Genomic DNA, 14,490 nt, shown 5'->3' on the forward strand with positions numbered 1-14,490 from the left:
CACATCTCCAGCCCCGGGCTCCACTTACTCTGCACTGCCGCTCGTACTCGCTTCGCATCTGCGCCAGTCTCTCCTCCTGCAGGAAAAACTCCGCGCTGCTGGGATCCAGGTCACCAAACTGAAACGGCATCAATGGGATCCACTTACTCTCGCACCAAAACAGCCCCGCTTATCACAGCCTGGGGGTGCCACCTGCAAGCGGTCCTGCAGCCTGCACCCTTGGTTTTTATTTATTTTAAATACAGAAGCTCTGCTTCCCTGCTGGTAGGGGACAACGAGCAACCTCGCTAACAAATAGCATGAGAGCTATGGCGAGATAGCAGCTAACTTGGACACCAGACCACAGCTTTCTGGCTTAGCAGACGCACGTCTCCGTTTGATAAATAATCCCAACTTTAAAGAAGTCTGGAAAGCAGATGCTGGTTGAAAATCCCAGAATATAAGCCTTTGTCTATAGATGCGCACACACACTGAAATGCCTTTGGAGAAGCTGACGTTCTGATGAGTTTATTGTAATACAACCACGATCAGCTGTTCACCTCACTTTTATCCTAAGTTCAGCAGAGATGCCAGGTGACGCCTAACACCTCGTGTGTCACCTTCCCTAAAAAGGACTGGCATGTTGGGTCTATCCAAAACTATGTGCCGGGGAAAAAAATCCCCGAAGATCTGTGGGATGATTGCTCCACTGTAAGGCTCCCCACTGTTAATTAGTATAAAACAACAGCTAAGGTAGAGTAGCCTTAATTTCCTTAACTGGAAGTCAATCAGGCAGTCCATGTCAACAAGGTAAGCTCTGCCTTTGTCACGTCTGGATAGGGACCCCAAGAGCTTCTGGCCATTAGTTAAATTGGCAGCTCGAGTGTAGTAACCGAAAAGCAATTTAATACTGGAAGCATACTGGGAAGAGGAGGATTTACCTTCTCAGCCAGGACGTTTTCCAAGTTCCTCTGCAGTTTGCTTGCCAAACTTTCATACTCGGCCAGTTTTTCTCCTGTTTCCAATAGCTCGCTTTCCAGGCGGCTGTTTTCCTGGACCAAACAAAACCCCCCAACAGCCTCAGCATTTGGAGAAGTAAAACATTAGCACGCGGTAACTCATTAGAAAAGACTAATCTCCCAGTCAGGTCAGAGCACGACACTCTTACAAGCCGAAGACAGTAATTTTGAATCTGCACGCACACACACAACCCCTCTTGCTGCAGCAAAACGGTGAGTGTGAACACAGGACCCACAGTGGGCTCACAAACCCTGCTCTCCTCTGCTCCTCTCACCTTCCAGACAGCTGCTACAGAAGGAGTATTTTACAATTTTCCTGATGCTCACAGGATGGCCACCCCCTTCAAAAGCTGCTCGCCTGAACATCTGTAAGGGTGTATTAGCTCCCTCTGACTGTCAGCACTTTTGATGTCATTTGTAAGACACCGCTACCACTTATTCCCTCTTTTTTTTTAAAAAAAAAAAACTGAGAAAAGTTAATTATATGGTAAGGCAGAAGTCAAATACAGAGTTGTGACTTGTTTTCAAAAAAAAAAATATTCTAGGAAAAGGATGTGAATCTGTGGGGTCATGAGTGAGCGATACTGTTGCATTAGGCAGCAGATAAATTATCAAAAGGCATAAAAGCAAGCTTACTTTGGAGGATTTTTTTTGTTTGTTTTTTAAAGCAACATTTTAAAACTTTGTCAAGATGTATTATCTCCTGCCTGGCCAGCCAAACAGCCAGCAAGGCAGACAGCCCATTCCATAGCTGGAAACCCACACACACTCTCTGCACTTGATGGCAGCAGAGATTTGAACTGGAACCTTATGAATCCAAGGAGTAACTTATCGAGGTGACCCAAAAAACAATTCTCACGGATACACCTCTATGTAGCTGCTGAAATTACTTTCAGCTAGCTCAGCACGCACTGAGCCACATCCTCTCAACAAGGACTACATCGCGAGCCTCGCTCCCCACTTCTGAGCATCCTTGCCTTTTGGGGGGAAACACCGACTGCATTGAGTCCCCATTACCTTCAGGGAAAGGGCCAGGCGGTCCCGGATGTAGTTCTCATCGGTTTTCAGCTTTTCTATCTCCTGCTCCAGTTCCAGCCGCTGTTTATTAGCCTGTTGCAGGATTTGCTCCCGCTCTCTCCGGAGCTCATTCTTTAAAGCTGCAATTCGTTCCTTGTACTCCTCATCCAGCTTCCTATGAAGGCATTGGAGGTAAGAAGAGGTCATAAGAAGCAGCAGGTGGCAGATACCACTGCGAGTGAAGCTTGGTGGCAGTCAGCCAGCACTAAGCCACTACCTCCATGACCGTGTCCCTGCAATACTGTGGCAGTGATGCCGAAGAGAAAGGGAGAGGTGAACCAGCACACGGTACCTGAGGTTGTACTCGTTCCGGCGCTCAATCGCAGCGTGGTGGTCATCTACTTCGGAGGCCATCAGGGATTTCAGCTTTTCAGCTTTTTCCAAGTCCGACCGCAGTTTCTCTTTCTCTCTGGCCACTTGGTCAACCCTCTCCCTAGGGTAAGCACAGCCAGCTTGGGTTAGGTCACCCCTCCCAGCTCCCCCAAAGAAGGTACTTGTGAGAAGCTCGTCAGAGAAGAGCAGCTCAGAAAGCTCTCCGAGGGTCTTATCAACTGCATTTAGTCACTAGATATCAACTTACACACACAGCACTGGACACGTCTTGATATCCCCATAGGTCCTGAGACCTCAACACTTGAGCTCCTCAGTTGTGGTCTAGCCCCCCCCGAATTGCAGCGCTATGCCATTTTGCTAGGCCACTTTCTGCCCCATTTACTTGTTCTCATCATTTTATTATCTTTACCGCTTCATCCTTACACTATGTCCAATCTGGTAACATCTGTTACATTGAGCAGCTTTTTCCACGGAATTTAAAAAGGTATTTAGACATGTAGATGCAAACCATGGGAAGTCTCATCTTGTAGCCATACAAGTGAAACAGGCAGCTTGCAAGTCCAAGTGATAAGCCGATAGTTGATGGGACATGCGCAGTCCTAATGACCAGCAAAAGTCTTCTACAGTATTGCATGGAGGTGGATGCATAAGCTGATAAATATCTAAACTATTCAAAGATTTACAGTACACAAAACACCACTAACAACCGGAGCTTGTGCACGTGGCAGATGAAGGCAACAGATACACAACAGGAATGAGCCAATGCAAGACTGAGGGTGCTGGGCTAGATGATCGCCAGAGGTCCCTTCCAACCTTGACCATTCCATGATTCTGTGCCATGCTTGGAGCAGGGGTCTCCAAAGTGGGGTAGACAAGATGATCCATTGGTGTGTGGGAAGAACTATTTGAGCTTCAGTAGTACATATCTATAATCTATAAATTAATAACTATACATACAGGGAAATGTTTCCCATCTCCTACACTCTCTCAACAGAGAAGCTTGCATGGCAAGTCCAGTGCAAAGTCAAACTATGTTGACTTTCAAATGAACAAAAGTGGGGGCGCACAGTGTTTTTGGGCCTCACCCACACCTCTACCACATGGCAAAACCTACGTAACACTACTGCAAGAAATCAGTTAGGATCAAAAGGTACCACTTATCAAATTGCACCAGACTCTGCCTTAAGTTTTGCATTCCTTGGCCATCAATGACCGCTGCAGATTGCGGTGACCATTTCCAGACTGCAGAGTGGGGCTGGAAACAGCCTGCTGCTTTGACTTTTTAAAATTTTTTTTAAAGTATATTTTTCTGCAATACTTGGGTTTGAGTGTTTTACCCATGCAAAATGAGAGAGTTGAAGTTTTCTGACCAAGCTAACCTTCCTTAGAGAACCCAACCTTCCAGCGGAAAGACAGCACCACACCGATACCCCTCGGAGAAGTGCTATGAACCACCATTAATCAGCTGCTACTTAAGCTCCTTCTTGGCAAAACAAAGAGGGCAGTGAGGAAGCGGCAGAGCCGGCGATCCTGGTGACTTACAGCAAGTGTCTGATCTCCGTTTTGAAGCTCGCCAGGGCTGCCTGGTGGACTCCATTCTTGGTTATTAAAAGCTCGTTTTCTAATGCCAGCGTCAGCTCTGTCAAGTTCACCTTCCCATCCAAGCTGAAATCCAAAGCCTGCAAAAACACCACATCGTTAGAGCAGAACGAGCTTTCCTGCCCTGCAGGAGCCTGGAGACATTTGTACGTGAAGTGACAGAATAAAATGAGGATGCTCAGAGAAGATCTTTGCTTGCTGATTAATCTGTCACAAATGCCTTTGGGGCAATAAACCAGACATCTCGGCCACCTTCCTACGTTAAAGAGCTGCTGCCAGCTGTGGAGACGGAAAATGTCCTGGTTGTGCTGCAAGACCAGGAAATTAAGCCCACACCTGATTAAAACTTTTAATTCTCTACAGGACCTAACTACACCGGCCTTTTTAAATATTCAAATGCTGCAAGAAAGTGGTTGAAGATAAACAAAACCAGCTCTTGCAATAGAAACAACACAGAAGCAGCCTTGTAGAGGGTGTTTGGTAGCAAGGATCCCACCTCTTACAAAATAAGCAACTGCTTGCGATTTCCTTCAACCTAACTCCGCAGGAGCACAGAGGGGAGGGCAGCAGGGCTAGCGGTGGGGCTGAAATGCTGCAAACACCGGAGAAACCACCCCGGTGACACTGGGAACAAAGCAAGCTATGAGCTAAGGAAGCAGAAGAGGAGGCAAAGTTTGGCAAAAGCAATACCAGGTTATCAAGCTGGTCTGCATGAGCCCAGGGTACAAGTGGGTTTTACTGCCCGAGAGCAATGGCAGAGTTTTGGATCAAGTGTTTACGACAACCTGGACGTTCAAAATCCACAATTAAATGCCAAGAGAAATTTGCCATCGTTGCTGCTGGGAACCCAGTGATGGTCTCAGGGTAGACACATGGAATTATCTTCTCCCAGCCACAGCTTTCAGTGAGACAGACAGGTATGTGGTTTACTTCAGGTATCTGATTTGCAACCCCCATTACCCTTTTACTCTCTATAATAAAGCACTAATTACTGGGCAGGGTTTCAAGTGCTGTCCTCCACCTCAGCACAAGCAATAATTCAGGTCATCTCAGTGCTAAAAGGTTTGCAGGTGCAGCTATTCAGTGAGGTAAAGGAATTAAATTGCTTTCTACAAATATAGGTGACCTCTTCGAGCTAAGCTGGAAGTCACGTTACATTTTTATCATTAACTTCTAGCTCTCTGGGATGCACCATCATTTCAATAAAGCAAATTATTAGAGATTTCCCAGAACAGTTAGACTCTTGTCACTAGCACTGGGAAGTTTAAAGGGGGGAAGAAAAATTAATCCAGCAACAGTCCAGCATCCCACACTGGGGGGGGAAAAAAAAAAAAAAAAAAGGCAAATAAAAAGGTAAGAGGCGGAGCTGCCGGTTACCTTCAGGATCTCCTGGCTGTTCTCTATGCCCTCCTGGTGCCAGCAGTCGAGGACGCCCTCCACGCAGCCGTAGCCCATCCCGTCGTCCAGGCTGGAGAAGAGGCAGAAGCCGACAGTGCTGGGCATGGCCGAGGGGGTGGTTGTACGCCTCCCGCTTTCATCGAAGGACTGCCGGGAGAGGGGAGAGGGTGCGACGGGGCACGGGCAGAGCCAGGCATCTGGCCACCCCGCGACGAGAAAGGCTTATAAATGTAATTTCGCTAACAGTACTCTGGAGATTAAGGATTAAGGTCTGGTTTTCCTCACTGCCAAGCAAATACCCAGCAGGAGTGCCACTGCTGACCTCACGGCACTGCAGCGCAACCAGGCACTTCGGATTTAAAATAAATCCAAAGAGGAACAGTTTCAGAGCTGTCCTCAATGCCCCAAACATGTTTTCCACTGCCCATTTTTGGTTTCAAGTGTCACCTGCCCTAAAAAGCCTGCAGGGAGCACTCGCACAGGTGCTTTTGCTATAGCCCTCAGCTTCCAGGCAAAGATAGGGAGTAGATTTCAAACTCTCTCTCAAAAAAAAAAAAAATTAAAAAAATAAGAGATGTGTGACCTGCATGCCCACAGACTCCAGCCTACCCCACGCCACTGCTTTTGCCTGCAGCCAGTTTATACCATTTACTTACTGCACCTCACAGCTTGCAAGAGCCATCTCCAAGCCACGCTACTGCCAAGGGGAGCCATCTCCCCTTTACCATGAGGGTGTTTTTTGCTTTATCCCCCACACCCCCGAGCACAGCCAGAGGAACCCTGCAACAGCTTCACCCCATTGCTCTCGCTCGGGGCACAGGCAGCTGTGCCCACGGTGCTGCTGTGCTCTCCGGGGCATCCCTGACTCTGCTCCACTCCCGGGCAGGGCAGGGGAGCAGCAGCTCAGTGCCACCATCTCCAAGGCTTCCCACCACAGAGGCAAATGGGGAGGAAGAGATGACAGGCAAGGTAGAACTTGCCCAGAACTTCTCCCCCTCCTCCTGCTTTCACCCCAGGATCCACCCGGGTTTCTCACCTGCATGGAGAGGTGTCGTTTCAGCTGTCTGTACGGAGTAGACGCTGAGGGTGTCAGTGACTTTCCATTTTTAAACAAGCCGTAGAAGAAGTCCTCTATGCTCATGGTGCCATCTTGCTCCAGGTTATGGAGCACCTCTTCAAGCACCTGCAAGCGGCAAGGGATAGAAATCACACCTGCTATTGCGAAAAGCACTGCGGTAACAATTTGGCACAACAGAAAACATCCCATTCCCAAGGCTCAACAAAAAAAAAAAACAACAAAAAAAACAAAAAAAAACCCCAAAAAATGAACATAGCAAAAGTTACCCGGTACATTGCATCAGCCTAACACTGGCACAGCAACCTTCATATAGAAAATTGTATGGCCACATACACTGTGAAAATCCTGCCTGTAAAAGCATGTAAGCTCCTGGTCATCTTATCTTGGAACCTCCATCTTGCGAGGCAGCATGAAAAGCCCTTGTTTTATTCTGCTCTCAAGACAGGGAATTCGGGGATTCAGTGCAAGGTAGAGAGACAAATGCCCAAACCCCAGCAGCTTGAAGTGACCAAGCAAAAAACCATAGTAAGACACTGCAAGGATATAATAAATCTGTTTTATGCTTCAGGGCAGTCTGCTTTCTGAAAAGCAAGACCAGCCTTATTAAGATCAGAGATGTTAAGATTAGTCCCTCTCTATTTCTTTGTCTACAGGTTATTTTTTTTTCCCATTTTTTGCCTTAATATCCTGAAAACATTTTGTTGCAAATGCCACAAAGGGACACCTGCTCAGAAACACGCTTTATGAAGGAAATGATTACAAGCCATGTTATTTTAAGACATGAAACAGTCTGATTTTAGGATTCAGTTTTGTAAAAAAAAAAATTGACAAGAGAATTTTTGCTAGAGAAATAATTTTCTTGTGGACTCTTCCTACAGGACAGAAACAGCCCATAGGCCTTCACAAAGTCAAAAGCAACCATCTATGAATATTTTAGCCCATATTTACTGTCTAGCTAGAAGATTTCTGGGATTAAGGAGACATGCTTGGAATCTAGGATATGTTTTTAAATTCCAGTTTACTCTGCGATTGCATGAGGAGACATGCACGCTATAGTGTCAGCGAAGCTGGCAGCTGCCTTCTACCACAGCAGCCTCCCACGTCTGATGGTTCAACACCAACAAACTCGTAGGAAAGCCGCGAGCTGGAGCTGAAAACCACCTTCCAAGTCACAACCTGTCAACTGGCATTGTCCTTTAGGCTTGAGATCAACCACAGGAGAGGCTTTGTGGGGGCCACGCTAAAACCCAGGCACATGCGCTGGTGTGAGCGGGTCCATACGTGGTCGCTCACCTCCCCAGCCGCCGTTTGGAGTCCATACTGCTCGCAAATGGAGATGAGCTTTTTCCGGTTCAGGTGGCCGTCCCTGGTGATGCCGAGGTGCTCGCAAACCTCCTGCAGTTTCTCCTCTATCCAGTCCGGGGTGGGTAGTGAGGCACTGGGGGAGGCGTTCAGGTCATCTGGGTTCCAGAAGCGCAGCTGTCCTGGAAATGGGGAAAACTGCTCTGGTTTCTGCCCATCCACTGCACGCGAGTGACCACCAGAAGACCTGGGGGTTCTGCATGTCACAGAGGGCAGAGCCTCCCTCCTTGCTCATCAGACCCCATGGGACCATTTGCCTTACCTCATGCTGCACAGAGCACACTTGTAATTTTGGGGTACAGCTACCGGCGCCAGCATAGCTATCAGACTCTACAGAAGGAGCAGATCCTGCTCAGCATTCAGCTCACACGTCCCACCGCAGGTGAGGGAACCCTGCATCCAGGCACAGGGTGAGCTGCCACCAGGACCACAACCAGGAGGATCTCTGGGGACATGGATGAATCCCATGGCCAACATGGGCTGGTGGCCAGTGGAAGCACAGCCCTGCCGACTTGGCTGCTGGCATGTATGGAGAAGGGACTCCTCCTCTTCTGGGGCAGTTATGGGATCAAGGGAGAGGACTGAGCAAGTTGCATATCCATATATACCTTGACCAGATCGAGAACTTCAGTGGTTGCCTGTCTCCATAAACATCACCCCCCAGGTAGAGCTGCATAAACTCCCATCCCCTTTGAAAGTAAACTGTAGCGTATGTTTTGATCTAAGTACTTCCAAACACCCTTTCAGGGGAAGGAGAAAAACCCAATAGCCTTCAGCTGAACACATTTCCTCTACCTCCAGCAAACGCCTGGAGTGCAGTCTCACCCAGCTGGAAACACCCACGAGACACAAACCAGCCCGAGCTCCCTCAGCTGCAAGGCCACCTCCTTGCACCCGCTACCTCGCCCCAGGGCTGGAAAAGCAGTTTTTAGAGCAAAAATTTGGTCCCTTTGGATGGGGTAGGGGTTAGAGAGCAGCTGAAATATGGATGAGGTGTTGAAGCAATTAAAAGTTGCACGGCTTCGTCATCAACACATCTTTGCGTGCTGCGGGTCCTTTGCTGAGGGTTAGTGCCAAAGCCCAACAGTCACCCCGGGGGTCTTGCTGGGCAATTTGGAAAAATTTAATGACTGGTCCGTGCTGACATCTAGTGCCTACCGTGCTCCACTACAGCCAGCAGCCCCAGGGCAGGAGTGGGGGACCAGGACCAGTCCTGGCTGCTGCTCTGGGGTTGCTGGGGCCAGGGAGACCTGCAGCAGGGCAGCCTCTGCACCAGGCAGGAGGAAGATGAGAAGGCGAAGAGGGTAAGGCACAAGACCGTGCCCTCCAAGGAAGCCCACTTTAGCTTTCCGTCCCAGCTCAGGGCTTGCTTGCCCCACATGCAGCTTTGCCAGGCTCTGCACCGCAGCAGGATGGGACCACTCAGCACACCCAGCTGGCCTGAGACCCTCTTGGTGTGCTCCTCTGATTCATCTTCAAAGCTGGTCAGAGAGTAAGCACATACAAGTGCCACCGTTTGCTCTTACCCTCGGCCTCGTACTCCTCGCTGTCTTGCATCTTCCAGTGCTGGGGAGAAAACAAAAGGTTCCCAAGTTATTACTGTTGCAAGACATCACCCGTATGAAAGAGACTCTGCGATCAGCATCAAACGAGCTACAGGGCTCCAGCAACGCCGCCAGGCTTTCATCTCCCCGCTCCCTGCGGGCTGGGCTGGCAATCCACAGCTCTTTGATGCTGCCTTGTTCTGGCACGCGAGATTCTTTGGTGGGGATAAGCCACAGCTGCAGCAAAAGATGCCTGAAGCCCCGCAAATGACCCACGAGAGGCAACAGATCCAAGTCCAGCAGGTTGATGGGGCGGGAGAGGTTTGCCCCCCAGGCAAACCATGCTGCTTGTCTTAGAGGTATCTAAGACAGGCTGGGAGAGTTGGGGGTGTTCAGCCTGGAGAAGAGAAGGCTCTGGGGAGACCTCATAGCCCCTTCCAGTGCCTAAAGGGGCTACAGGAGAGCTGGGGAGGGACTTTTTACAAGGGCATGTAGTGATAGGATGAGGGGGAATGGCTTCAAACTGGAAGAGGGGAGATTTAGATGAGATATTAGGAAGATTTTTTTCCCTCTGAGGGTGGTGAGACACCAGCCCAGGTTGCCCCGAGAAGCTGTGGCTGCCCCATCCCTGGAGGTGTTCAAGGCCAGGTTGGACGGGGCTTGGAGCAACCTGGGCTGGTGGGAGGTGTCCCTGCCCATGGCAGGGGGTTGGAAATGGATGATCGTCAAGGTCCCTTCCAACCCAAACCATTCTATGATTCTATGGTCGATGATGAGGATGCAGGGAAGATCATGGGCTGTGTGACCACCTGGGTGTGGGTTATCCTTTCCTTCCAGCACCCTCTTCTCCCGTTGCAGAACAGCTACCCACAGACCATGTGGATCTTGTATGCAGCCAGCCTGCAAGCCGGGACACGAGCACAGCACGCTTAGAGGCTCGAGCATCCCTGCCATGGGTAGTCCTTGGCAGAAACCTGCATGGCACAACACTGTTCTACAGCCCCGCTCCCTTCCACTGGTGACCGCATGTCACCCACACCAGCCGCAGAGCCCGGGTGTCCCAGGCACCGAGGGACACACATCCATGGCAGGTAATTAAGCTGCAATGAACCCACCAGTGCGATGGGGACATCTGCTTCCAGAGCATGTGCTATCTGGGAAACAAAGCTTTTGCTGCTTTCTGCTTTTGACAGGGGGCACCCATCTGCCTGCAGAGCTCGAGGGCCAGCGGCCCAAGCCCGCTCCAAAACGCCTCCACTAACTGTAGCTCTAGGTCAGGAGACAGAGCCGTGCTGCCAACAAGCTCTCCGCTGAGCGAGCTAGAGAAAAAGAAAAAACAAAAAACAACACACACACATATACTCTTTGCTGGTCGTGGGTGACAGCGTGGGTTAACCCCGCTTCCTCTGTGGCAATACCACATCAGCTCAGGCGGCACCGGCAGCAGGGCAGAAGTACGTGGTTTAAGATGATTTCCCCATGTACTACATGTTATCTTGTCTCTACCACCCTCGTACCAGCCGAAGGTATTTACCCATGCACGATGCTCAGCGATATTAACTCCTGGTTGAGCTGCAGCATCAGCAGATGTTACTTCTCCACCACTACAAGTGGATACTTCTGCGTGCACGTGACTGATGGATTTGAAGTCAAAGTCACCCAGGACATAAAGAGGCTCTAAATCATCATATAAAGGTTCAATACATTTCATTCAGATTACAGCTAAAAGCCATTAATCTACAACGTTACCATGGAAACTGGATTAGGTCACTGGACCTTTTTTTAGCTCTTCTGCTTGCTCCCGTTTCATCTGCTGGACCAGATGAGGGCCGTTGGCTGCTGCTGCAGCATCTCCATGTACCCCTCTGCTTTCGGGGGGAGCCTCGGATGGAGAGGAGGACACTTAACCTTTGCTTTCCCGGGAGAGGAGAACACTTAACCTTTGCTTTCCCAGGCAGACATCAGCCTGGCAGAGGCAGGAGGTCACAGGCAGGGCTGGAACCTGCGGCTCTGCTGGATGCTCCGCGCAAAGCCAAGAACATATGTAATACTGCACTAGAAAGCTGCAGATTTGGCCCTAACAAGTGCTGTCCTGCCAGCACCACCATCGAGGCATTGGGGTGGCAGATTCCTGCTTTGCTCGATAAGCTGTCAGGACAAGCACACAAAAAGCAGGAGCTGAGGCAACGGGTACCGTCAAATTACCGTCTGCAAAGGCAGACAACAGCCCACGTTCCCAAAAACGCATGAGCTGACACCATCCCAGCCCCATAAGTGTCTGTACATACGCAACAGCCAAGTCGGCGCTGGGAGGAGGTATCTTTGGGTGCCAGAGCGAGTTATCACCCTGCAGCCGCTGCCTGCGGGGCCGTGCATCCCTGGAGGAGGCACCGAGGTGAATCTGGGCAGTGATGCTGTCTCCAAGCCTTCTTCTATAAGCCACGTATATATTTTTATATAGAATGGGATCTAAACCGTTTAGCACCAGACCCTCTCGCTTCAAGGACTTGCCTCAAAACCAAGAACCCCAACCCACAGCACACAGTAACTCCATAAATACCAAAAACCTAAAGAGGCTGAATATAGCCAGGGATGCAGGGGGGGAGCTGCAGGCTGGTAACCCACTGCCACCCACCCCGGGGAGCTGGTGTGACCTCCCTCCCCGTGCCGGGGCCCCGCTGCGGAGGGCGAGGGGGTCCGTTTGTACGGCGGGGGCTCGGGGTCGGCCCCTGCCGGTGGGAGGACAAAGCCCCGGGGGGGAGAGGGGGCAGCTCATCCCAATGTCGGGCATGGCATTGTTCCCCCGGCCCCGGCGGTGCTACAGCTGGATGCGGGTCACACACATCGGCGGGCTGCGCGCGGGAGCGGCGATCCCAGGAATGCATTATTATTTGGGCAGGCGCGTGCTTGGCCGGGCCGAGGAGCAGATGGCCACGGCTTTCAATGCTCGCCGCCCTCCAGCTCGGGGCCACCGTGAGCATCTGCAGCCTGTGCCGTTTGCTCGCGGTGGCCTCTCCCCATAATAAGGCAGCAACCTCTCTCCCCCCCCTGCCATCTGCTTCAGCGAGACAGACCTTTGTTCTCCGCCAGAATATATTGCTAATTAAAATGACGATCAGGAGTGCACGCTGAGCCCGGTCCGCTTTGCAGGCAGCAAGGTGAGCCTTCGCATCAATGCTGATGACCCCCATTTTTCCCTCCCTGCACGCTTACCCAGAGACCAGCTCCTGGTCTGGGCAGCCAGAGCAGAGACCCCCTGAAAGATGGCGAATCTCTACAACCCACTTTGCCACTCAGCTGCAAAGCACCGGAGTCACATCAATAAATGCACCTTTGGGGGAAGCGAGCGCTATCCTGAGCTTTACAGGACAGTTGCACCTTCTTGTACATCAAGAACCTGAAGACAAAGAGTTTCAGCCTGACCCTCCCAGAAGGTTTGGCTTTGAGAGGCCATGCCTCTCCAACCACTCTATGCAGAGCGAGTGGCTTCGGTGGGCACTGAAGGGACAGAGCTGGGACGTGACAGCAGTTTCTACAACCTGCAAATAGGAGGAACCTTTCCCAGAGCAGAGCCAGCAGCTGGGGAAGGGGAGGTGACAGATGCCTTACATTGAGGTCTGGAAGGTCAACATGGCCTTAAAGCTAGCTGCATCTGGCTGGGGACCCATGAGCCAAAGGGTGCTGCTGCCCTACCACCAGCTTGGGGTTGGTACCCCATGGCCACCAAACCTGCTCCCTGTCCCAACCCTGCACCACCACCACTGAGCAGAGCATCATCAGGTGTAACGCAAGGCGGAAAGGAAAGGAAAGCAAGGTCACAGCACTTCCAAAGCCCACCAAGACCCATCACCTGTATCAAGAGTTAGGACAAACAAGCTCAAGTGGCAGCCAGGGCCAGAGACGCACAGCTTCAACCACCGTAAGCGTTCACGCTGCATTTCTAGGTGCTTTCACAGCTGCGGCTCCATTGGCCCCACATCCATAAAGCTGCCAGAGGTACTCATTTCTCATCACCTATTAGCATCTATGGGGACAAACTCATACGGGTCAGAAGCAACCCCGGAATCCCTACACCGCCTTCTGCTCACAGCAGGGTCAACATTGAACTCAGATCCAGCTGCTTCATCCAATGACACCTGGAAAGCCACCAGGGATGAAGGTAGCAGAACCTCTCTGAGCAGCCGATCCCACGCCCAGACCAGCCCTCCAGCCTCTCCTCTTGTGTTTACGGAGACGAGAAGGGGAAGGAAGCCTCTCAGACAGAGCCTGAGCCCTTTTAATTGGCATCGGTTGAAAGAAAGCACCAATTAAGCCACACTGCCCCAGTTCTCAGGCCAGCAAAACACCCTGGGCTGGAGGCAGGCTTGAGGAGCGCAGGCAGCGGCACGTTTATACATGCAGCAGGAGAAACCTGGGCAAAGGCTGCTAGTTGTGCTGAGCCCCAAGAAGTCAAGGCTTCAAGAGTCTCCACCACCACCCAGCACCCCTGGGACCTCCAATGCCTTCAAGCAATTAATTTCTATGCATACTGAAAGGATCTTCTTTTAGAGACAAAAGAGTAATGCTGATAAAGATGGAAAGTGGGGATTTTACAAATTTAGTCTGGTTTTTGCTCAAGTTGCAAGAGAATTAACCATCCCATCCATCCCAAAAGCTGCAAGAAGAGGTCCCACCAGGAGACTGATGCAGCCAATGGGGAGCACAGGGTGGTTATTTACCAATTGAGTTAATTGACTGACCTTGTTAATAGACTAGCCTTTTACACCTCCCTGACAGCTAAACCAGAGCAGTAAGATTAGGGGGGCTCTTCTATCGAGGGCATCGCTTCCCTGGGGGTCGTGCGCAGATTAACGTTGATTTCAAGGTCAGGGCAGCACCATGAGACGGATGAGCATCCCCATAGCGGTGAGCAAAGGTTACCAAAAACAGGGCAAAGGAGCTGGCTCTGGCAGAAAAGCTTTTCTTCAAGTTCTTTTAAATTTTATTTTTAAGCTCAGCTGCACAGGAATAACACTGGAAACCTGGAAATTGGACATTTCTCCCTTGCTTCCCCAGGCAGGGTTGGGCATTCCCCTACGCAGGTGACTGCAGAGCCCCCCCC

At 50.7% G+C, this 14,490-nt stretch overlaps 1 protein-coding gene across 2 annotated transcripts in view; it reads right to left on the reverse strand.

The window, feature by feature from the left end:
- Positions 1–14,490, reverse strand: part of NIN (ninein (GSK3B interacting protein)) — a 57,402-nt gene that overhangs the window by 25,891 nt on the left and 17,021 nt on the right. For both annotated transcript variants that reach the window (XM_009893890.1, XM_009893891.1), the window contains exons 4-12: positions 9,372–9,411; positions 7,777–7,967; positions 6,442–6,588; positions 5,385–5,552; positions 3,951–4,087; positions 2,368–2,508; positions 2,016–2,190; positions 921–1,031; positions 29–118 (exon numbers count right to left, since the gene is read on the reverse strand). In XM_009893890.1, the coding sequence (XP_009892192.1) occupies positions 29–118; positions 921–1,031; positions 2,016–2,190; positions 2,368–2,508; positions 3,951–4,087; positions 5,385–5,552; positions 6,442–6,588; positions 7,777–7,967; positions 9,372–9,411 (1,200 nt within the window). The remainder of the gene's footprint in view (positions 1–28; positions 119–920; positions 1,032–2,015; positions 2,191–2,367; positions 2,509–3,950; positions 4,088–5,384; positions 5,553–6,441; positions 6,589–7,776; positions 7,968–9,371; positions 9,412–14,490) is intronic.

This window comes from Charadrius vociferus, unplaced genomic scaffold (assembly GCF_000708025.1).
Source record: "Charadrius vociferus isolate BGI_N301 unplaced genomic scaffold, ASM70802v2 scaffold49, whole genome shotgun sequence".
In the NCBI taxonomy this organism is placed as follows: Eukaryota; Metazoa; Chordata; class Aves; order Charadriiformes; family Charadriidae; genus Charadrius; species Charadrius vociferus.